The sequence below is a fragment of the Haemaphysalis longicornis genome, unplaced genomic scaffold (genome assembly GCF_048455015.1).
Source record: "Haemaphysalis longicornis isolate Haplotype H1 unplaced genomic scaffold, Haemaphysalis longicornis Haplotype H1 scaffold_1, whole genome shotgun sequence".
In the NCBI taxonomy this organism is placed as follows: Eukaryota; Metazoa; Arthropoda; class Arachnida; order Ixodida; family Ixodidae; genus Haemaphysalis; species Haemaphysalis longicornis.
This window is the reverse complement of record NW_027526203.1, coordinates 67,892,165-67,917,089: the sequence shown is the minus strand read 5'-3', so window position 1 is coordinate 67,917,089 and position 24,925 is coordinate 67,892,165. Positions and strand designations below refer to the sequence as shown.

At 48.4% G+C, this 24,925-nt stretch overlaps 1 protein-coding gene across 1 annotated transcript in view; it reads right to left on the bottom strand.

Annotated features, from left to right (window-relative positions):
* Positions 1-343: 343 nt before the first annotated feature.
* The window catches only part of LOC144177168 (valine--tRNA ligase-like), a 93,273-nt gene continuing 68,691 nt past the window's right edge, over positions 344-24,925 (bottom strand). Inside the window, exons 17-23 of the mRNA XM_077705252.1 lie at positions 24,785-24,889; positions 24,575-24,722; positions 24,378-24,499; positions 24,163-24,321; positions 23,891-24,100; positions 3,134-3,245; positions 344-803 (exon numbers count right to left, since the gene is read on the bottom strand). Coding sequence (XP_077561378.1) covers positions 409-803; positions 3,134-3,245; positions 23,891-24,100; positions 24,163-24,321; positions 24,378-24,499; positions 24,575-24,722; positions 24,785-24,889 — 1,251 coding nt within the window. The 3' untranslated portion in view covers positions 344-408. The remainder of the gene's footprint in view (positions 804-3,133; positions 3,246-23,890; positions 24,101-24,162; positions 24,322-24,377; positions 24,500-24,574; positions 24,723-24,784; positions 24,890-24,925) is intronic.

Genomic DNA, 24,925 nt, shown 5'->3' with positions numbered 1-24,925 from the left:
CACACTGGGCGGCTCGTTGAGCACTCCTTGGAAGCAGTTTGGGTGCAATAATGCCTTTTAGAACAGCAGTCCTGGGATGTGACCCTTCAACCGTCCAACTGTCCACAAGCGCATGCTGGTCAGTAACGCAGTTTTGGTGGTTACGCAAGTTTGGCACCACTGTTTGCCACCACCACCACCTATGCAGAAACTGAAGGAAATGCTGTTCCCCTCTGGCACAGATTGGGGACACGTGCTTCCAATTTGGAACATGTCAACCAACTTGCACATTTGGCACCTTTTATTGAGCATTTCATCTCGCTTACTTTGGCGCCAAAAGTCGTTCGAGAAGGGGCTCAAACACGACCAGCGGCCCATGCTTGCAAAAAGAGCCTGTTTTATTTAAATAGTACCAAACGCCAAGACGCCTCAGTGGATGCACTTGAGTGTGGAGATGGACTGGACGATCCTCTCCAGCTCCCCTTCCGTCTGCCGCACTTTGTCCTCGTTGGCGGCCCGCACCTCCGCTGGCACCTTGGCCTCGTATTCGGCCACCCCCATGGCAGCCCGCAGCTTGGCCAGCTGGGCCTCGAGCTTCTCCTGCTTCTGCGACAGCCGCTCGGTCTCCTTGGCCGGGTCCACCACCCCCTGGAGCAGCAGGTACGCCTGGCAGTTGTCCGAGACGGTGGTCACCGCGCAGCCAGCCGGCACGGGTGCCCCTGCCTCCAGCAGCTCCACCTCCGAGGAGCTCGTGAGGCCGCCAATCACCGCTCGCAGCAAGCCCACTGTCTCCCGGTGGCCGGGGTTGCTGCACTGCACATACACTGCCCCCCCCCGCCCCCACCGACACCCCCTGGTCACCCCCACTGAACAAACACGCCACACTGCACACAAACAAAAGACTCCTCCGTGCACACCATCCATTCGACTGGATTGCTCTGCTTGAACGCTAGCTAGCATGTGGAGCTAGTATGCATTCAATGATGTCATGTTCTGTAGAGAGAAATCTCAGTGCTTTTCTGTCATCTTTTGGCAAAGCCTTTAATCATTGTCTAGCCCCCCCCCTCTAAATAAAACAAAAGGATGTGCCTCACTGCAGCGTGCACCTAACCATATCACTGTTCTGTGCTGTCATGTCTCATGTAACACAGCCTGCACAAACAATATCTACAAGACTTGTTTTATACTGTTTCTTACATTTCATTGTTTAAGGCTGTTAGAAAACGCACAAAATTTAATGGTCTAGTACCATATCAGAATTCAGTTGGACAGGCTTTTTAACGTTGCTTGAGTTTCAACTTCCTTTAATGTCGAGTTTAATGTTGCTTCAGTTGGACCTTATCTTTAGTTTTGTTCAGCTTGACCAAAGGACTGCGAGTTTGGCGAGTTGGTTAAAATTCATCGTTAAAGATCAGCGCAAACAAAACATGGCACAAAAGAATGAAAGATGGACAGGACAATATACCTTTGACCCAATACACATTCCTAGTTCTTGAATGTAAAATTCACTTTGCCACTTACTAACAGTTGATTTCAGGTAGAATTCCAAGATTTCCATGAAACTGTCCACTGACACACCCGACTTTTGAATGAAAACAACTTCGTCGTCTTCAGTGATATACAGTTTTATAGATTTCATGAACTCGTGGTGTGGGATCGTGTAGAACAAATCTCACACATCAATGCTCAGCACTTTGATTGTTCCGGGTTCAACAGATCAGGATTCTTTACCAGTGCTTCCGAGTTCGGAATTAAGTAGGGGTCATTGAATTGCAAGGACTGGAGGTGCTCCTCCAAACATGAGGACACCGCCAACTGAACTGCAAAGTGTGCTTTTCTGTGACTATTGTATAGAAAGGGGCTTCAGGCTTATGCATGTTCACCACGAAAAAAGGCTCCAAGTTTACAGACAGTGCTAACTGCTCAAGATTGTGCCTTCTTAGCAATGACACCACATGCTCCTTTACTCTGCTTGCTTTTACATGAATAGGTTTGAAATTCTTTTTCGACTTGGGGAACAAAAGTCGAGCTTCTGAACAGAATCAAGAAGGGAGATGTGTTGCTGGCTAATCACTGGAGGCCGGATTTTTAGGTACTAAAAAGGTATGTTCTAGGCGCCTAAAAACGACATGCAAAACAACGTTTTAGGCCTCCAATGTTGTAAATATAGGCACCATAAATTTTTACTTAAACGTAAATCATTTCAAATGAAGACGTTCGCGACCTGTAGCTATGATAGCTGCCGTATTTTCGTGTGTATAACCCGCACCACCCCGTTTAGTACACGAATAAAAAAATATCCTCGTGTATAGCCCGCACATTTTATACGGGAAAAGGCTGAGCCAAAGCTACTAAAGCAACGTGGCGCATTTGTTGACGCAAACAAACTTACCCATATTTTGCATATTGAATACATATTCTGCACAGCCTAAGCCACAGTCGGTCATTTTCAATGGTTTCACTAGAGCTATTGCTTTAGTTGCGGTCGTCACTGTCACACAATATCTCCAGCTCCATCAGCACTGTTTGTAGCGCAGCATTTCTTAAAACCCTTGTGAACAATCTCACCTGGAATCGCCTTCCCTGCCTTGACGATCCAACAAAACAGCGCAACATCAGGCCTACAGAGGCAGCCTGTCGCCGTTAAATCATACAGACCTTCAGCCATACATTCAGAGAAAGATGCTTGACATGCACTTTGAATGGTCTGTTCAACGAAACATCAAAAGCCGTCACCACCTACCATTCTTCCACAAATGCAGAATACAATTATTATACAGCCAAATGGTAAAAGTTAGAAACTGTTTACATTAGACATTTAAAATTAAAAATGGACCAATGTGGTGGCGAAAGCCACTGGCTCATTTCAAACAAAATTCAACTCATACCTATCATCCCCATATGGAGCGCTACTTTCAAGGTGTTTTCGAGCACAAGCACTCGCACTGTTTACTCTTGAATGGCACTTTTCCTTTGCAGAAATCTCCAGCTGAATTGCCCAACATTTTTGGTAAGTTTTTTATATTGTTGAGCTGGGTGAGAAAAACTAGAACTATGAGTGGCCTCACGGTACAATGTGCAATGGGATGAAGCTGCACCAAGTGCTCCTGTCCCTTGATTGAGCGTCGCATATAGTGAAAACGGGGACACTCACGGTGCACCTTGGCCTTGGTGAGGCCGTAGTCGGCCCGCAGGGAGCGCACCTTGTGCACCAGCTCCTGCATGAAGGACACCTCTTTCTCCAGGCCCTCGCTCCTCGCCGGGAACTGCAGAGGGGCACAGCAGCCTCTTCAAGGCCCCCTCCCAGCTGGGACACCCCCACCAATCCACCACCACACGTTCCGTGCACTCTCACGTGGTGTTTGTTGTCAGCAGACACAAACACAGACCCTCCTGTCAAGAAAATCACACGCCTTTCCGAGCTACTCTATCTCGGGGGTACCCCGACCTAGCTACTAGCCTTGTAGCTACTATTGTGAAGGGTTAATTAAAGTTGTTTTATCAACACAACTGACAAAGTATTTATTTGTCACGAACTATCCAGAAGCTTCATGTACGATGAACATGGGAAAAAAAACATTGCCCTTTCTTTTGCTGATTTTGCCTTCAAAAGTGAACAGATTCCTTGTGGCTAGCCAAGCCGCCCGCCGCGGTGGCTCAGTGGCTAAGGCGTTGCGCTGCTGAGCACAAGGTCAGGGGTTCGATTCCCGGCCGCGGCGGCCGCTTTTCTGATGGAGGCGAAAAGCAAAAACGCCCGTGTGTACGAGATTTCGGCACACAATAAAGATCCCCAGGTGGTCAAAATTAATCCGGAGCCCTCCACTACGGCGCGCCTCATCGCCTGCACTGTGTTGGCGCGTCCAGTCAATCAATCAATCAATCAATCAATTGTGGCTAGCCAAGCCAAGTAGGAGAGGCTGGCTGCTATGGTGGTGCCCCTGACCATAGAGTTTCATACTAATATATACTAGAGGGAAATATGGCACCACTGTCTAGGGAAGCTGCGCTTCGGCGAGCGTTCCGTCATGTACTGGGCAGGCACGTTCCACTTGTCCTTGGCATGGCGCATGAACAGGCTGAAAAGTTGGCTCTGGCTGCAAAAAAGGAACAATATTACTACAGAAGGTTCATCAAATTTGTTTTGTTATAGTAAAATTGAACCTCCAAAAAGATTAGTTTGTCAGTGATTATGTAGAAGCTTCATGCATGATGAACAAAAAAAAATGTTACCCTTTTTTGTTACTTTTGGCTTGGAGACAAAAAAAGAAAGAAGCCATATGGCTAGCTAAGCCAAGTAGGCGAGGAAGGTCGGTAGCGGCAATGGCACCGCCCACAGTGGCCCACGACTTCAGCGACAGATTTCCCTCTAGTATACATTAGTATGAAACTCCACTGAAGGGGCCGTGGAACACGATCAACTCAGACAGAGTCTCCAAGCAAACTAAAACTTCGTCTGTTAGTGACATTTCTTTGCCGCCCTGTGTGCCATTTCCAGGCTGACTTGTCAAAAGTGAGCCAATCTGCAGCTCCTTGTGTTCTTTTGCCACTCCTCTTTTATGCTGCTGCTTGGTTTCTGAAGTTCCATGTGCCGGTTGCTTGAAAAAAGGCTCCATACACAGTCAGCTGTGTCATTTTCTCTCTCTCTCTCTTGCACATGCATGCATGCGTGCGTGCGTGCGTATGTGTGTGTGTGTGTGTGCATACTACGTAAGGCAAGCTCCTATGCACCACCGGTTCACTACCCCTCACCCCTTCTGCTTAGTGAATGTGCCACCATTTTTTTCCTTTTCCATGTGTCGTTTACGCTTTGTCTACTGCACCCAACAGGCGACCATCAGGGAATACTTAAACCGCACTCCCACCTCTCGTCATCCCCTTTCCCTGCATGGTGCAGCCGAGGGTGGCCTCAAAACAGTAATACAGTTAAAGGAGCCATGAAGAGAAAATACAACTTCGTGTAATTTGAAATAACTAGGATTCAGTATCTCACTCAGCCCCAGAAGATGTTTTTTTAACGAACAAAAAGCAAGAAGTATTTAAAAACTATCAAATTTTGTGCCACAGTGACGTGTTATGAGCAAGAATGACGTCATACGGGCCAACAATAAAACATAGCTTTCCGTGCGTTAACTGCACGTCAGCATTCAAGTTATGCGGTCAAATGGAACTAGAGGCCCCATTACAGACGTCCAGTCATCTATCGTCGCGACAGGTCAGTTAGGCGGCCGCCAATCGCACAAACAAGGTTCCGTGACGTCGTAGAAAAGTTGCGGAAAATTGGATAGGGGGTCGCGACTGCTTCACACGTTTTCTTTATTATCTCTGTTATTTGTTCGAAGATTGCGATGATATTGGTATCATTGTTATCGGGACTATGCAATCTTTCTAATAAACCTGACTTGTATTTTGTCTTCATGGCTCCTTTAAACCTGGGTATAACGAAGCTGACGAAAATTCGCAATTTCTCGTTACATACAGGTTTTCGTTACATGCGAGTTTGGAGTTAAGACTCGCGTAAATCAAGCAGAAACGAAATCAAAATGCTGTACATCGGTGACGGTGAACTCTCCCTTAAAGAATTCATTTCACACTGAAAAAGTGCGTGCTTTGCCCCAGTTGCTTTCCCACGAGCTCAGTCACTGCGCGGCGCTCCAAAGAAGAAGAGTCGCTTACCCCCGTATTCACAGACGTAATTCAGGTATCACTTTTGCTTTCTGGCACTTATTTGATTCCGAATGCGTTTCAGGGAACAAACTTATTCTGAAACGGGGCCTTTTTGTGAATTTGATGGACCTAATGTTCTTTCCCGCACGCAAAATCGGTGAGCGGGTGCTAGCTGGGATACTGTGCCAGGTGGCGACGTTCTTCTGCCTTGCCGGCATGGAGAGCATTTAAACTTGCCAGCCTGTCTTGAAAAGGCAAAACTTTTCGTTTTCTGGCAGCAAAACTCATCACCGATGAACCGACACCACAGATAGAAATCACAGGAATGGAGATGCTGGACTACACGCCGACAGGAATGCCAAGCACCCAACCGACACCGCACTCACACGCGTGGAAACACTCGGTAGTTTGCTTTGGAGGTGAAATTGGCTGCATTAGAGCACTTCTCCGGCGGATTCTTCAGAAAAAGTGCAAAAAACCACAATTCAGCAGCATAGCAAATTCGTTACATCAAGGTTAACCGTAGAAACGCCTTCGTTACATGAGAGGCCGCAAACTCATGGGCTGCAATGGGGATGGCAATGGGGAATTCAAAAACTTCGTTAAATCCAGCAATTCGTTCCATAGAGGTTCGTTACATCTAGGTTTAACTGTACCAAGTTAGCACTGTGCAAGGGAAACTCCACCTATCTTGCCAGCAACAAGGGGAGCCTCAAGTTTCTGTTACCAACATGGTTATGGCATTTTAAATTGTGCGCAGCAGAATCGAGGTTTGGTCATGTTTGACTTTCCTTAAAATACATTTGGAGGTCAATCCCCATCCTATGACGGCGGTGCAAGGCCGATTTCAATGTACGTAAAATAATGCACATCGGAGCTGCAGAAGACATGTTTGAAGGATGCGGCAGCATTACTTGGTCAGCGAGTGAGAGTCCTGCAATGGAGCTGGTGCATTCCCCATTCAAGTTTGCTGAAGGTTCACTAGAGAGCAAGATTTTCAAAGTGATTTTTTTTTTTAATTCATGTGCAAAGCTTAAGGAGAGACACTGGACAAAAATGAACTTTATTAATGAAAATAACTGTGCATATGTGTTTTGCCTACCCTATTTGAAATATGTAATTAGTTTTCATTATTTTTTTGAGTTATAAAGAAAATACTGAAGCCTAATCAGATATTTTTTTACGGGCCATTACCAGGCTTTGAAGTCAAAAATTTTCTACATAAATGGTATGAATTTGTGGCTTAAAACCTGCCATACATGCTGATGCTATTTATATTCTTGTGAAGATAGTTGATTGCATAAAATTAGCCTAATTATGCCAAGTACAGTGTTCAGAAAACATAATGAGGTCATATCATTACTTATAACATTTATTTGAGCAATATTGAGCCAATAAAACAGCATCAGCATGCAGTTAACTTCGTCCTAAATTCAACAGTACAGCATTTATGGAAATCCTTTGAAAACAAAAACAACCCTGCACAACAATCTGTAAGATGATGATGATGATGTTTGTTTTCTGGCGCAAGGGCAACAAAGGCCAAAGAGCGCCAACACAATGGTTATGTCGTTTCTGGTGTAAAATTTTAAGTGAAATAGAATTGTGATAGACTACTGCGGGGTGTATAGAGCCCCTTATTTAAAAAACAAACTCTGGAGTGAGCCAGATGCTTATGACGTTAGAGTAAAGAATGAATGTTCAATCAAAGCTACCCCCACTGAGGGGCTTTGCTAACATGTGGTATGAGATGCCTTTTAAGAATCCAATGTCTCCAACGTAAGCAAAGAGACGTTTACTTGAAATGAAGGGTTTATCGCCTAAAAACAATGATGGGTGAAGTGGAATCATGTGAGTGTACAGTTCCCGGAAATGCTTCTTCTCGCACTGTGGAAGTGCGGACATTCAATGAAAGCATGCATTACTGACAGACGACGTCCACAACTGTTGCATTGTGGCGGTGGGGCTCCATTTAAAAGATGGGAATGAGTGACATATGTATGACCTATACGTAGTCTACTCATGCACACTTATGTTGTTCTGTGATGTTTTTCTGTGTAGTAGCTGCCAATATGGGGTTTTATAGTGTGGAGTTTGTTTTCTGTTCGTGTGTCCCAGTGTTGCTGCCAGCGTTTTCGTAGTGCCTTACGAATGAGCGGTTTTATGTCAAGATAGGACAGCTGAGGAACATCGATTTCACAACGCAGTGCTGCTGCGGCGGCGCTCTGGTCAGCAAGCTCATTGCCAGGAATTCCACAGTGTCCAGGCACCCAGCACACTATTATTGTCTGTTTTAAAGCATATGCTGACATGATTTCTTTGATGACCTTGTTCAATATCACATTTCTACTTTTTTTGCCAGAGCGTAATGCTGTTACAACGCTTAATTAAGGAGTCTGTGACTATAATGGATTGTTGTGTTTTTGTTTGTGTTATGTGTTCCACAGTTATTAAAATAGCATGTGCCTCTGCCGTAAATATGCTTGTGTTCCTGTTTAGCGTTCCTGTGCTGGAAAAGTGGGGACCATGTGGCGCACATGCCACTGCAGTGGAAGACTTTGAGGCATCCATATAAAAAGAAATGTATGGGTACTTGTATTGTAAGTGTAGAAAGTGTTGCAGAATGAGTTCCTTTGGTGAGTGTCTTTTGTCAATTTCCTTGAAAGACACGTCACAGATGACAGGGAGCAGATTCCAAGGTGCAATAAACTCAGTGATGTTTGTTTTGTAGGTGTCGGTCAGGGTGACACCAAGGTCCTCTGCCTCTGCTCGCACTCGGAGAGAAACAGGCCGAGGGAGTGAAGGACGGCTCAAAAACAACCTGTCAGATGTGTTTTGAACAATAGTATTGAACGGGTGGTTCCTCATTGACGTTGCTCTCACGTAGCAAAAGTGCCATGTATGTGCGTTGGTGCGCTAAGCACCACTGGTCGGTTTCAACATACAGGCTTTCTATAGGGCTTGTCTGGAAAGCCCCAGACGCAAGGCGGAGCCCTAAATGCAACACTGGGTCGAGCATTTTTAAAGCTGTTTTCGAAGCAGAACCATACACTACACTGCCGTAGTCTATGCGCGATCTCACTAAACTATTGAAAAGACGGAGCAAGCATTTCTTATCTGCAACATATGATTGGTTGGATAGTGTTTTAACAATGTTCATGGTTTTAGTGCACTTAATTTTGAGTACGTAGTTTAATGTGGGAGATAAATGTGAGCCTTTTGTCCAGCAGAATACCCAGAAACTTGTGTTCATTTTTGACGGGAATCACTACATTATTATTACGGACTTCAGGGTCAGGCTGGACTCCACGCTGCCAAGAAAACAGTACACATGTGCTCTTTTCAGGATTAATCTTAAAACCATTTTCATCGGCCCACTTTTCAAGTTTAGTAGCACTAGGTTGTAACTGCTGCTCGCAGATTGATGGATTACAAGACTTATAGCTGATTTGAATATCATCAACGTAGACTGAGTATAAATTGTGGGTGGCAGTGCCTTTTGGGGTGAGTTCATTTTGACAATGAAAAGTGTACAACTCAGTACTCCACCCTGTGGGACCCCGTTTTCTTGAGTGTGTATTCTAGAAAGTGATGCTCCGACCCTTACGCGACAAGTTCGCTCAGACAGGTAGCTTTTTATAGTGTAGAGCATATTTCCAGATACACCGTAAGCTTTGAGGTCACGCAGGATGCCATGGTGCCATGCAGTATCGTAGCCTTCTCCAAGTCAAAGAAAATAGACATACAGTGCTGCCTGTGGACAAAAGCATCTTTAACATATGATTCCAAGGCCACAAGCTGGTCGGTTGTAATCTTCCCGAGCGGAAACCTGCCTGCCAGCTATCTAGAATACCGTGGTATTCTAAAAAGTACATGAGCCTTCTATTGACCATCTTCTCGAACAGTTTACTTAAAGGGACACTGAAGTGATATGTAAACATTGCGGGATTACTAGCGCAAATTGTAGTCCGGAGTCCCCAGGCCATGTTTCGACCACTCTAGGCGCGTTTACGCGATTTTATTTAGTAGAAAAACTAATTCAAAAACGCTGTCCTCCTCTCTTTACGCTCGCCCATTTTCTGTGGCGTTTTCGTGTGACGTCAGGAGGGGATGAACTGGCAATTGGCTGCGCCACGGCTGCGCTACTGCACGGCTCCCCGGCCGACAGAGCCAGTCGGCCCAGCGTTTCGTCCGCCGGCCGTCGGCGGGTCGTCGCAATCAAGGAGGTTAAAAAAAATTGCTTGGTCGCAATTCGTTCGCTTAGTTGAAACGAAGCCAGGACACGTTTGTGAATGGAAGAATGTGCCTTTCTTTACTTGGTTTCTTTGTACACTGTATGTAGCTCCAAGTCAAGGTCGCTTCACACAAGCGCTGCACATGCGACGCTTCGCTGACTGGTACGCCAGTAGGAAAATATAAGGCCTCTTGAAGGCGGGAGAAGAGTCAGCGAAGTCAATATAGGTACTAAGCAAATAAAATCAATTGATATTTTTACTGTACAGCGTAAAACTAGGGCGCGGGAAGCACGTATTTGCGCTGGGCGAACAAGCACAGCGGTCAGCAGCACGACTATGCATCTGCGAACGCTTTTCCGTCTACAAAATGCAATTGCTAGACGTGAGCTACTGTGGAAACTCGGGCGACGCTTACTGCACGATCGCAGTACAACAAATAGTCACCTAAGCGGCTTGAAATGCCAAAACTAAATAAACGTGTAAACCGGTTGTACAATATATACCCTATATTAGCAAGCCATTGGCGTCCCGCTCTGTGGCCTAGCGGTCTGAGGCGCTAGGAATTCACGGCAAATGTTTTGCGAGTCACGAGTTCGAATCCCCGCGGGTACGTGCTTTTTTTTTTTTTGTAAGTTAACTTTTTTGTTTTCCGCCGATGTTTTCTATATTGAGTTCACCTTTTTTGGGGCCGCAACGTTCATGGCTACACGAACTAGTTCACAAAACGCGCGCAGGCTGGCACTGGCGCGCTAGCGAGTTCTCGTTGGCGTGCTGTTGCCATAAGCACCGACTGCTTGCAGGCAGTGGGCACAGGCCAGAATGAACAGACCCTTGGCCTGGTGCGAACACGCTTTTTACGATACAGGCATGAGGGAGGCAAGCTCCAAATATGGGGGAAAAGCGCATGACAATTGGGCGTCTGCGGGTACGCGGAGGGCGTTCATGCACTGCGTAGGTCTCGGCTAGTGAATGCTACGACTACAAGCCGTCCTGGGAGGCTTATCTTGTGCATTTTACAGCCGACAACATGGCAGAAGCGCGGTACGATGATTACTGAGATATTGAGAATGCCCATCCAACAAAGCCATTGGTTATGTTTTACAGAACCGAAACCGAAACCTCTGTGATTGCTAACCTTGGGCATCGTCCAATCACGGCGCCCCTCCTCTCAACGTCACAGCCTTAGTTGGTGCGGCCGCCGCAAACCGCGCATGGTAGTTTTTCTTCTTTCGCGCTTTGTAAAATAATTACCGATTTGTCAACCGGATAAACGATGAAAAGTGTGCTAATTTGAGCCAGTCTACGCAGTGCAAGCAAAAGCGGGAGCTTGACAAATTTACTTCAGTGTCCCTTTAAACAACTGGTAAGTGCTATTGGCCGATAGCTAGAAGGAGAAGAGGAATTTTTCCCTTGTTTAAGCAATGGTACCACAATTGCCTCTTTCCAAGCCCGTGGAAGATGTCCTTCACTCCATATCTTGTTAAACAAATAAAGGAGTGTTTCGAGGGTGTCTGCGTGGAGGTGTTGAATCATTGTGTATGTGATTTGGTCTGCACCTGGTGCTGAAGTCTTACAAGTTGCCAAGGCAACCTTAAGCTCGTGGACGGAAAATGGACAGTTGTAAGAGTCTTGTGACGATTTCTTGATGTCCCTAATGGATTTACGTTCAGCAGATGTTTTGTACCTGATAAATCTGTCTGTGTAATGTGAAGAGCTTGATATAAGTTCAAAGTGTTTGGCTAGTGTGTTTGCCTGGTCTTAATGTGTTACCAGTGGTGCTAACAAGGGGTAAGGTTGTTTTGTGCCCTTTGAACTTTCTTATTCGGTTCTACACCTTGCTTGTGTCAGTGTAAGAGTTAATAGAACCCACAAAAGCTCTCCAGCTGTTGGTTTTGGCTTCGTGGCGAATACGCCTTCCAACTGCCTTGGCACGCTTGAAAGCAATTAGATTCTGGTCCCTTGGGTACCTTCGGAGGTTTCCCCAGGCCTTGTTTTGAGCTTTGCGTATGTTTCGACACTCCCCATTCCACCAGGGCCTTCCGAGATTTTGAGGAGTACCGGAGGTTTGAGGGATTGAACTCTTGGCAGCCTCTATAAGGTGGGCGGTGACAATTCTACAAGCTTCATCGATATGCAAGTGTTTTATGAATGTGTAGGACAGCTGTGATCTTTGCTTAAAAGCCACCCAGTCTGCACGGGTTTCTTTAAACCTTTTATGGTAAATAGAACTGTCAGGGAGTGTATCTAGACACTTAATAAGAGTGACAGGGAAGTGGTCACTTCCATAAGGGTTGGAGTCCACATTCCACTCGAACAAAGGGAAGAGGATAGACGAACCTATTGCTAAGTCGATGTGTGAGTAGGTGTTGTGTGTTGTGCTGTAGTATGCTGGTTTCTTTTTATTAAATCTACACGCACCAGATGAGAGTAAGAATCTTTCAATTAAACGGCCCCGGCCATCTTTGCGTGCAGATCCCCACACTTTGCTGCGGGCATTAAAGTCGCCCACCAGTAGGAATGGATCCGGTAGCTGGTTAATTAAGGATTCAAATTCTGGACTGCAAAGGCAAAAGTCAGGGGAAATATATATTGAAGCTATCGTTATTAACCTGTCGGCGATTAATACACGTACAGCAACCACTTCGAGGGTTGTGGTCAAAGGGACAAATTGACAGGGAATAGAATGTTGTATAACTATAGCTACACCACCCGAGGAGTGAGAACAGTCGTTCCTATCTTTCCTAAACACACAGTAGCGCTTCAGAAAGTTTGTTTGTTTCGATTGTAAGTGCGTTTCCTGTAGACATAAGATGGTTGATTGGTTTTTATGAAGATTTCGTATATGTCATCCAAGTTTTTCATTAAGCCCCTGCAGTTCCATTGTGTAATGCAGGGGTTCTCAGGCATGCTGGTCCCAGGGAACCCTGCTACGCTCCGTAAAGTTCCAAGGAACCACCCCCCCCCCCCCCCCCCCCTTGCCATTTTTCATTCCATTCACGCTCAACAATTCATTCATTCATTCAATCCATTCATTCGGGCAATAAATGCAAAAGCAAGCAAGCTTGCTTGCTTTTGAATTTATTGCATGTGAATATAGACTTTCTGCGAGCGCATACACTAGCGGCACCTATCTCCAAACAGGAGAAATGAGCAAGGGGGTAATATAAGGCCGAGATTCAAGTGCAATAGTTTAACCCCGCGGCCCGTTTTCGCAGTCTGGCTGGATACAAGCTGCTGGCGGGATTTATTGCAAAGTTTGCGCTTTTGTGTTATGCACCGAGATTAGCTTACTGACACTCGGGCATGAGTAATGGAGGTTCCTTAGATTGGTCGCACCTCGGGTTCACCATCTAAGTTACTTCGCGAGTGCGCAGCAAGGGAAAATTTATCAGTGGCTCGCGGAACCCCAAGGAGGGGCCTGCGGAACCCCTAGGATCCGCGGAACCCACTTTGAGAAACCATGGTGTAATGCATTGTACTACCGTAAGTGTTTAAAGAGAGAGTGCAGCGTGTATCTGCGTGTTGCAGACGAGTGGTGTTATCTATGTTACTGAGCCTGCATTAGGGCCAGTTATGCGCGGAGGTGGTTTTTTTCGCGTGGCCGATGTGGCCATGCTGCTCGTTTGGCTGAACAGCTGACCGAGCTTGCGTGGGTGTTACGTCCATCTCTTCATCCGACGGCAAAGGAGTAAATGCAGGATCTTCCTCCTTTTGCCGTGGACCTTTGGGAGTTGCACTCGTGTTTGCCGCGCGGGCCAATGGCGGCTGTAGCGGCGTTGTGCGTGTAGAAGTGGATGCAAGGCTCCCCACCTCGCTGCCTACGGTGCCCAAGGGCGACAGCGCAGCAGGAGCGGAAGGCAAGCCGTCTCCACCTACAGTGTGCGTTGCCACCGCAGTCGCAGTGGAATACACAGGCTGTGGTACAACATTTTTGGCAGCAGAAGCCAGCCCAGTGGGGGGCGGGGGTGGGACAAGGTCAGCGTTGCTGCACTGGGTCGCCACAGAAACCTGATGCCGTCCCACCCCCCGGTAAGCAGCGTCAGCGTAACTTCCTGAGGGAAGCGTAGAATGTCTTTTTCGAGCTTCTGGGTAAGACAGGTTGTGGGCGACTTTGAGGTCTATGATTTCTTTCTCATTTTTGAATTTTTCGCAAGAACGGGAGTACGCAGGGTGGGATCCTTCACAGTTAACACAGTGAAATTGCGTCGCATTACACTCATCTGTCTGGTGGTCGTGCTTCGAGCATTTAGCACATGTGTTTTGCCCTCGACAGTTGTTGCTACTGTGCCCATACCTTTGACATTTGAAGCAACGTCGTGGATTTGGGATGTGCGCCCTTATCTGACAGTGGAGAAAACCCGACTTTGACAGATTCGGGGAGCGTACTACGATCAAAAGTCAAGATGATATGTTTGGTTTTGATCTTATTTCCATCGCGCCTCATTGTGATGCGTCTAACACCAGTCACTCCTTACTCACGCAAACCTTCAAGAATATCTGCCTCAGTTTCATGTATGAGTTCAGTTTCCGAGAGCACACCTTGGCAGCTGTTGAGGGTTCGGTGAGGTGTTACAGTGATCTGTAAGTCACCTATGCTTTTTTTTTTTTAGAGGGTTAGCAGATTGTTCTTTAGTTCGGATTTCAATAAGCATGTCACCAGATGCAAGTTTCTTTGCGTCATAGTTTTTTCCAACTATACCTTCAATGAACTTGGCGATCAGGAACACAGATTTCGAAGTTATTGGGGTGGCTTTGTCAACTGTCTGCATGACTAGGAAGCGAGGAAAGTTGTCAGGGTTATTGAAGACGAGGATCGGTAGGGGTTTAAAGATTGCTTCGGTGCGGGCCCTTTTCGGGGCCCGATCATTTGGAAGAAGGAGTTTAGATAATACCATGCGCCATAGTATAAAGCAGGGGATGAGGGTACTTTCTTCTTTGACTTTACCCTGATGGTCAAAGAGGTCCTGGAGCTCCCTGCCTGGTTAACAGACAGGGAGCCCATCCGCCGGAGCTTGACCCTGACTTCAACGGCCACCGTTTGAGGTTTCTACCCTTCACCTTAAAACTCATTGCCATGGTCGGTTACAGCGTGAGTATGGGGGCTCGGGGTCTGCGGTGTTGCCGACACTGTCACCAAGATTTCTCAAGGTGCCCCCCCGTGCGGGGAACAATCTGTAAGGCTAGGCACATATGCAAAAAAAGTGAAACTGAGAAAATCACAGTTTTAAGTTTCACTACAAGTGCCAGTTTTATCTATTGAGCATATGAAAAAAAGAAGAAACATGTTAGAATGCAGCTCATTTTTCAACACAAGCAACACGTTTGCTGAAATTAGTTGATGGGAAAATTAAGAAATCTTCTGCATGGACCGTTTCAGGGAGCAGTTGGGCTGAACTTCAACAGGTGACGCTACTGTCGCACTCACGACTGACCTTTAGCACAGCGCAGTTTCGGTTTATGCCGTAGGCTGCCATGGCGCTCAGCGAAGTGCACAGTTAGAAAATGAGGAAGTCACAGGGGGAAAAGTTGCGCTCTATTCAGATGTACCAGCTGTGACACAGACCACAAGGTGTAGGATGAATCGCCAAGCGAGTGTCACTGGCCGCAACTTCACAAAGACCGTCCCTGTGTGCAGCCTTTCACAATGCACTGCTTTCCACACAGTGAGTGCGACACGGAGACCAGGCTGCGCTTTATTGCCATTCTGCGACGGAAAAATTTTGTTCCGAGAACATTGTCAAGGGTGACTTTTTCAGACCGTAATGGAAGGATGCTGGCAAGCCTAGTTAGTAGTGCACACCAATCTGCCTCAGCACACTTGTTCTAAAGGATGCTTCTTCTTTTGTTTACACACTGCGTGCATGTTGTCACGACGAAACGACTTAGCCTGGTTGTTTAAGCCGATTGCAGCGGTGACTCCTACATTCTTTTCTAGTTTTCACTAGCGCATATCAGCTTTGCCACGGTAGGATATCTGGTCTCGCGTCACTTAAAGTGCACCAAACGCCTTTCATAGCACCGCCGGCGCTGCCGCTAACCCTTCCTTTTTACTCATGACAAGCACAGAAACCTTCAGTTAGCATTAGCATGTTAGTTAGCATGTGTTTCGTCACACTGCAGGCCTGCATTATGCATGTTGGCGCAACCAGAGCTAAGCCATAGCGGCACTTGCCTTGTGCCGGAGGCTGCAGCTTCTATGTTATTTTAAACTCTGTTAATAATCCGTGTACAAACGAATCCGTGCATGGTCATGACATAAAAGTGGGCCAACCAGCGACTCAAAGCCGTTCCATTTATATCAGGCGTCTGCAACCTTTCGAGGTGGAGGGCAGAGTAGCATGAAGCAGAAGTAGACATGGCAAGGGCCGGATGGCAAATCACGGCGAGGTGGCAGGGGGACTGGCTTTTATTTGACCACTGCAAAGAAACGACGTGAACACGTCATCTGGCTAAGTGTGAAGATCGAGGCAATGCCAACTGGAAACGATCGTCATTTTTCCCTGTCTAACCACATTTGAGGTTAAAATTGCCACAGCTGCCTTCAGATAGATAGGAAGTGACAAGGGAACGGGTTGCCGACCCCCGACATACAAAAAAGAGCCAACCAAACAGTTACGAAACACGTGAACAGGAGCTTAGGTGATGGGTGCCACTCAGAACAGCGCTTAACTGAGCCATTGTTCAGGACCAAGTAGTCTCTGAATGTTGGCATACAATATTTAGTCGTCTAATAAGTTGATTGATTGATTGATTGTACCCGCCGCGGTGGCTCAATGGCTAAGGCGTTGCGCTGCTGAGCACGAGGTTGCGGGTTCGATTCCCGGCCGCGGCGGCCGCTTTTCTGATGGAGGCGAAAAGCAAAAACGCCCGTGTGTACGAGATTTCGGCGCACGATAAAGATCCCCAGGTGGTCAAAATTAATCCGGAGCCCTCCACTACGGCGCGCCTCATCGCCTGCGTTGCGTCGGCGCGTTAAACCCCTCAATCAATCAATGATTGATTGATTGTTATGAGGTTATGAGGTCTACTCGATTCAGCCTGCACCTCTTGAACCAGTTCACAGCGGTGCAAAGTGGGTTCCGCCATCGGCGGAACCAGCCCTGCACTTTTTTCGTCTGCTTCTGCACCTCCTCGGCAGGGAGTGCAGGCAAAGCCGTGAACCCGTCCTGCACCCGTCGGCACCACCGGTGAATCGAACGGCGCGGTTCAGGTGCCGCGAGCTGCACCGCTGAAACGAACGGCGAAGTGCGGCACCGCCTGAACTGGTTCACGCGGTGCAGGTGAAACGAATAGACCCTAGGCGAAGCGTTACGCTCTCCAGAAAGGACTGCTTTGTGACGTGGGGGTTTTAAAAAGCAGAAAAAATCACGGATTTGTTCACGCGAAAGTAAGAAAAGAAATAAACGAAAACTTTTTTCAGCGCTCAATTTTTTGGTCTGTGTTGGTTCATACGAATTTCGGATGATACGAATATTTTTCGCGGTCCCGCGAGATTCGTATCATCGAGATTTTACTGTATTACAAATGAGTATTTGATGAGTGAGTACGAGTGATTTTGTGAAACGACGAACTTTTTGAGTCTGAGTTTGAGTACAGCGTAAATAAAAAAAAATGTGATTGAGTTTGAGTGAGTTCTTTCTGTTTTGCCGACCTATGCTGTGATGCGCTGTTTCTCGTATCCGGTCGTCTTCACTCTCACTTCTAGGGCCCCTACCTCATTCACTGTGTAGGCACTCGGCATGTCAAAAAACACTGGCGTCTCATCTGCGTTGCCGATCTGGTCAAAACTGTAGTCGTGATCCCGGCGGAGGCCTATGACATACATACTTCTGAAAAGCGACAAGTTTGTCGTCAAAATCTCCCGGCAGCTTTTGGCAGATCGTTGTGCGGCGTCGCAACGAAAATCCGTTTCTTCGCATCATCCGTTCAACCCAGCTGCGGCTTGCATGGAAGACTGCGCGGGGAATCTGCATTCTGCCGGCGATCTCCATCGCTTTCGCCTGGATGGCGTCGGCAGTCACAGCAAAACCACTGCATCGTTCGCTGCGAACAAATTCGCAAACTTCCTCCTCGAGTTGGGGATGTCGGCCCTTTCGCGGTCCCGTAAACTTCTTCCGTGTAATGGCGCCTTTAAAAATTTGGTCCCGCTGCTTTCTCCACCTGATGATGCAGGCACGGTCCATGCCGAATTCCGTGGCAGCACTGTGGTTTCCATTAGCTTCACCAAACGCGATTGCAGCTCGCTTGAACTTCAAGCTGTACGAAGACCTTTTAGAAGTCATACCCACATCACAAATATGGAACAACGACAGAACAAAGTAACGCCTGCGTGTGACCTCTGCGCGCCGCAAACCAACCAGATATGCCCGCCGCCGGACATGCCGGACCGGACCCACCACCAAGTGCCGCCGACTTCTGTGCCGCCATCTCTTGTGTGTTTCGGGAACCAGAAGCGCAAAACCACGTGTCCAGACGGCCTCGACAAATGGTTAGGGGGGGGAGAGGTCTTGACGTCACGTTTTGTAAAGCCGCTCCCTCCAAGTAACTGAGAGGGTGCTGCTCCAAGTCAGGCGTCTGCTCGGCCCCTTTTCATTTCTCTGCTGCGCCTCCCTCGCCATCTCTCCCCTACGTCTGTTCAAAGAGCAGCTGATAAAAGTTGGCACACGTGAACGCCAAAAATCAGCCATAGTCACCTTTTTCCGTGCCAATTTTATTCACACTCAGAACTACTTGCTAGTGGCCTCTTTGGAGCAAGCGCGCTTGGTGGCATTGGCTACGCGCGCGCCCTTGAAAACAAAGGGGTGCTTAGATTCGCAGGCAAACTTCTTTTCTGAATTTTTTCCCCGATGTTAGGGGGTGCTTAGAATCGGGGGATGCTTAGAATCGCGAAAATACGGTATCTGCCCAGCCGGCTAGCTTGTTAACACCAAGCTGGACTTGGCGCTCACAGACAGACAAGTTACAGGATTTAAAGGACACTTGAACGTTGTCTACATACCGTATTTTCCGGTCTATAAGTCGCACCTTTGTATAAGTCGCACCCCTTCAAAATGATAATTTTTTCAGAAAAAAAAAAAAAAAGGTATATAAGTCGCACCGGTGTATAAGACGCACCGGTGTACAAGACGCACTTGTTAATTAGGTAAACTCATAGTGAATCAGATCGTTAGAAAGAGCAGCGAAAGTACGTGGTTGCGGTGGCCGCCGCCTATGAACGCATCCCCCCAGTAAGGAGGGCTAGACACGTGCATATACCGTCCAAAGTCTAGACAGAACTAACTTCTAAAAAATGGTTTATTGATACACACAGATGGCATGTACTTACAAAAGTCGTTTAGGCAAAACTATTGAAGTCTTCTTCCTCTAACTTGGTAACAAACAATTCAGCAACTTCAAGTGGGAGTTCCGCCGACACATTGCTGTCGTCCTCCGACTCACTGATGTCTTCTTCGCCAACATCGTCACCACTCACGGACCGGATCACTACGGCCTTTATGAACCCGACTACAACTGTTTTTGTAGAAGTGGAGTCCCAAGAGTCGGAGACCCATTTGGCCACCTCTCCAAACGTCGCGCGTTTCTTGCGTGCTGTCGTAAATCAGCGCAATAAAGGTGTCATGGCAGACAGAAGTGACGCAACCGGAAGCAGCCTGAAAATCGAAACTTATCAGCAAGCTGTCATTTTAGAAATTAGCAGCACATTTACCTCCTTCAGAGTAACTCTCTGTAATAATGTATAAGCTGCATTTTGTTTCTGCAACCCAGTTTCATATTACTTTGAATTTATTCTGAATTGTAGTTACTGCGCATGGCAGAAAGTGGCGCGCGGTTGTCGTAGGCCATTATCATTGTTTTTGACTAAAAAGAGCCAGCCTTACCCTTTGGAATACCACACAGCTTTTTAAGAAATTTGTATGATTGGAATTTAAATGTGTTTCTTGTACACACATTACACTTGGCTGATTAGCATGCAGCATCTCATAAACATCGTCAAGATTTTAAAGAGGCCTCTGCAGTTCCACTAGGATGATGTTTTCTGTTCCCATTATTAAGTGTTCACAGCTAATGGAGTGTGACTATTTATGTAAGGTCTTTCGAAGCTTGGACTCTTGGAAGGGGTTTTTTGACCTTCTCTACTGACCTGGACGTCGCAGCCCGTTCCATTCGCTGCGAAGAAAGCCGGAAGGGCTCGACGTCCATGTCGTCATCTGAAGGCAAGGAGGTGCCCAGCGGACTGGGCCCCCTGGACTTGATACCCGTTCGGGTGTTCTTTGCCTGCCCTGCCAGTGCCGAGGGGGTAGGGGGCACCACAGATGGCAGGCAGTGAGGCGGGAGAGGGGGTCGCTGCGACTGCCTCCGTCTCCATCTCCTCAGTGCCCTTGCGTGTGCTTTGGGCCGGTGAAGAGGAGGCAGTGGATGCAGCGGCATCCCCAACGGACGTGGATGCCACCACAGCCGCTGCTGGCTCAGCGAGTGGCGCGGCGGTGGGACGGGCCGCCGGAGGCAACCCGAGGGGGGGCTGGTGCGGGGCCAGGTCTGACTCACAGTACTGGGTCCCCGCCGAAACCAGAGGCCGCTCCGCCCCCGGCGAGCCGCGTCGGCGTACCTCCCCAGAGGAAGAGGCAAACCTCTTTCGCGCCTCCGGGAAGGTGATGTTTTCTGTGACCTTGATGTTTATTATTTTCTTTTCTAGCTGGAACTTTTCACATTTCCTGGAGTAGGCCGCGTGTGGGCCCTGACAGATAATGCAGAGGAGTTGTTGTGAACTACAATTATCTGTGGTATGGTCATGTTGGGCACAGTTGGCACAGGTTATTTGGCCCCGACACGAGTTAGTACCATGCCCGAACCGCTGGTACTTGAAACAGCGCTGCGGACAGAGCACCGGATGAAACCGGCATTGATGTGGTCAGGAAGAATGGAACTATCAAATGTCGAGATGATATTTCTAGTCAGTATTAACTTATCGTCTCTTCTAATGGTGATGCGCTTGACTGCTGTCACACCTTGACTTCTCAGGCCTTCATGAAGATCGGCCTCTGTCTCATTTGCAAGGCCTGGCTCCAAGACCACGGCGATAGAGGCACGACCACCGGCAGCGAGTAAATTAACTTAGTACACAGCATGTTGTTGGGCTAGCTAGTGCTGCATCTTTTGATAGGTCTTGATAGCAGTTGCCCAGTCTTTATTGCAAAAGATCAAGTGCAGTGAGACCTGCGAGACTGATGCGCCAAAGCACAAAACCCCGTGGTAACAAAGTGGCAAACAACATAAAAAATGTAGCCAAAAGGCACGGAGTGCCGACAGTCTTTTCTACCCTTCGAAAGTAGGTGAGCTTGTGCCCTAAGATCCGGATCAAACAAGGCCACAGCATGCTAAAAGAAGCATACTACACCGTTTGCCCCTGTTTGTACAGTCAAATCTCGCTACTACGAACCCCCACATTAACAAATTTCTCACTCATGGTGGTCAGCGCGAACGGAAACAACACACAAAAAAGAGAATAGATGACACAGGTGCTGTTCTCTTCTTTGTGTGTTGTTTCCGTTCGCGCTGACCACCATGAATGCTATCCAACTCGCCCAATTTGCTACCTTGTTAAATTTCTCACATTTACACACATTTTCAAAATCCCTGCCAGATTGCCCATATTTTCAAGGTGAAATAATTTCAGAACTACTAATTTCAGTATAGCACATATTACAGAATAACGCGCACAATTTATTTTCTCCTTTACTGTCGAGTAACATCAGTGGGGCTCTTCGATTTACAGTCTCGGACTCACCGCGGACTCCCCGAGAAGCAGTCCGGCATTCGATTTTCCCATGTATCCCTATGGCAACCGGGAATCCTCCGATTACCCGCGGACTATCCGCAGCGAGTCCGAGACTGTAAATCGAAGAGCCCCAGTATTACGAATTCGGGTAAAGTAACAGCTCCGCAACTCTCACATGGAGCAGAAACCGCCGTTTCTGTGTGTGCTCCCCCACACACATGATCTTCCTATCAATGCTCCTAATAAAAGTTGTTCTCTCTCTCCCCCAAGTGGAGCAGCTATCATCATCACCATAATGAGTGCCAATTGCTAGCGAAACCACATAACTGTAGTTTCATGTGCAGTAGCCTAGCCAGCCTAGCCGCCTTTCTTCCTTTTCTCTATCGTTGCTTCGAATGTCAGCCAGTGGCTGGTTGGTGGTTCAGTTGATTCACGCGCTATTCACATGTGCGGGCATGTATTTCTTTGTTGTGAGTGATCCTGCTGCAAAGTTTGTGCAAGATCCAACTAGTGACACAGCCAAGAAGAAGCAACAGCAGTTATCGTCCCGACGCGAACGAATACGTGTGTGCACCACAGAACACAGAAGAACATGAGATAGTGTCAAAAATTCATGTTTTACTGCAAATGAACAAAGTCCACACCTTCATCACTCATTGGGATGATGTACTCGATGGGGTATTATGCAGAGTAGAATCCGTCGCGTGTGCTGCACTTGCCCGAAGAAAATAACTGATTTCTTTAAATAAAGCTGCTTTGAAGTGAGTGCAACGTTTTGACTTGAGAGTTTGCTTGTCTGCCCACATGTATACTTCCAGGGTACAACATTATCACTCCTAGGTATGAGCACACGCATATAGCCACAAGTTTTTCATTACAACGATATTTCAAAATAATGGATAATTTTGGGCGGTCCTGCGCGATTTGTTATATCGAGATTTAACTGTGTACTCTATACTACCCACATGCAGGAAGGTACATGTTGGCCAAACCAACTGCTGTGTCAATGACCACTCAAGGGAACACCAGCTATCAATGAAAAACAAAACAGTTTCACACCTCCCACACCATTGTTTTGAATGTGAAGACAAGCCATGCAGGCCGCTGCTGAATGAAACTGAAGTGCTGGGCAGAAGCCGAGAGCAAGTCGCCCACGAGCTGATAGAGGCCTATTTTATTCACAAGAATCATGAAAATTGTGTCAGTGAGCCTTCACTTACTTTGTATGGGAATGAGTTTGAATTTCTAAACAAATTGATGCACTGATAATAGGGAAAAACAAACTGGCTGCTTTGTGGGCATGTGTACAAAATAGTATGCATTTAAGTTAATTTTTTCAATAAAGTTAGTTGCAAGTTTGTGCCCGTCCTGTCCCTTTTGTCCTAGTCCTGCCGTTTATACGCAGTTTTTCTGCTTTTAAAATATGAGTTAAAGGCCAACTGCACTCAAAATTTCGACCGCGCGAAATCACTGTTCCTGCATAGTATGACTAAAAAGACCGCGATGTACGAAGTATGACGCCTAAAATGTGCGTAATTACGCCGCAAGCGCCCCGCAAAAATCGACGATTTTGAAAGCGAAACTGGGCAAAACGCGGCCATTACGGGCAGGCGGAAGTGACGTATCAGCCGTCGGCGCGAGCGGCCAGACGGCCTGGCCTGACGGCGCGAGCTGTGCGGACCAGCCGACACGGCGCCGGCCGGCTCGGCCAGCCAGGAGGAGAGTGTGAGCGCGCGCGTGCGGGGGTATGGGAGGGGCACGGAAAAGCGAGCGCTTGTCCCGCAAGCACGACACTATTCGTGCGCTCCGACAGCAGCACACCGCATAGCCATGATGTCGCGACGACACTCGAAAAGGAGAGAACCGCACGGTGAACGAAGCCTCTGCGGAGCCATGAAAGCCAGGCGTACCGGCGGCGCGAAATACGAGTTTCCCGGATTCTCCCGCTGCGAGGCAGGCCGATCGGCCTGGACGGCTGGCATGTCACTTCCGCTAAATGGCTGTTTGCGCGACACACCGGCAGGTGCTTTGTCGTCTGCAAGGGCATTGTTTTGAGTGCCTGAAACTGAATAACCACGCATTGTACAGAGCTACCGGTCGCGTCGCAGTAGTTCTCATGGTACCTACTACACATCTGAAGGCATTTAGCCGGGGTGAAATTTGAGTGCAGTTGGCCTTTAACTTGACTGCGCCCGTAAGCCCCCTCTCCCCCCTCCCTCCTCTTCTACCCCCTCACCTCATCCGGCTCGGGGTAGGCCTCGAGGCAGATGGTGGGTGGCGCGCCCTCCCGACGACGGAGGGGCAGCCGCTGGTACAGCTCCTCAGTGAGGAAGGGCATGAAGGGGTGCAGCAGCCGCAGGCCTGCATGCAGGCAGGTCACCAGCACCTGGGACGAGCTGCGGCGGGCCTCCGCGTCGCTCCCCTGGAACACGGGCTTCAGGGATTCCTGCGAGGGGGGCGAGGCTCAGCGCGGCCGCTACACACAGGCGCACACGGCCCACCACTCACCAGGTACACGTCGCACAACTCGTACAGCCAGAAGTTGTAGATGGCCGTGGTCACCTGGGGGAAGTCGTAGCTCACAAAGCCCGCATTGCACAGCTCTGCGGCCGCCAACAGCCGAGACAGGATCCAGCGGTCCATGGGCCCCTCGGGCGCCCGGGTCCCCTGCGTGGATCAGCCAGGGGTGGGCAAAGGGCCCGCCTAGCGGCAACGCAACGCACCTCCCATGGGGTGACCGGGCTGTCGCCGAGCGACATGAGCGCGAACCGAGTGGCGTTCCAGATCTTGTTGCAGAAGTGCCGGTAGCCCTCGACGCGGTTGATGTCCAGGTTGATGTCCCGGCCTGAGGGAGAGTGCAGTGCTCACGAGCCCCGCTCACGAGCCCGGCTCACGAGCCCGGCTCAAGGGAGGCACCCACCCTGGGACATGTAGGCGCACAGGGCAAAGCGCATGGCGTCCGTGCCGCACTCGGGGATGCCTCGCGGGTAGTCGGTCCGCTGGCCCTGCTCGGCCTTGGCCACCTCAGCCGGGTCCAGGTTGGAGTCGCGCAGCTTGGCGCTCAGCTCCTGCAACACACGGGCCCCCGCTCGCCCTCCGGCCGCTACAAGGCACCGGGGGAGGAGCCCACCTCGAGAGAGATGCCGTGGATCACGTCCACCGGGTCAATGACGTTGCCCAGCGACTTGCTCATCTTGCGTCCGTGGGCATCCCGCACTATTGAGTGCAGCAGCACCTGCAGGGGACACCACCACACTGAGCCCTTCTGCAA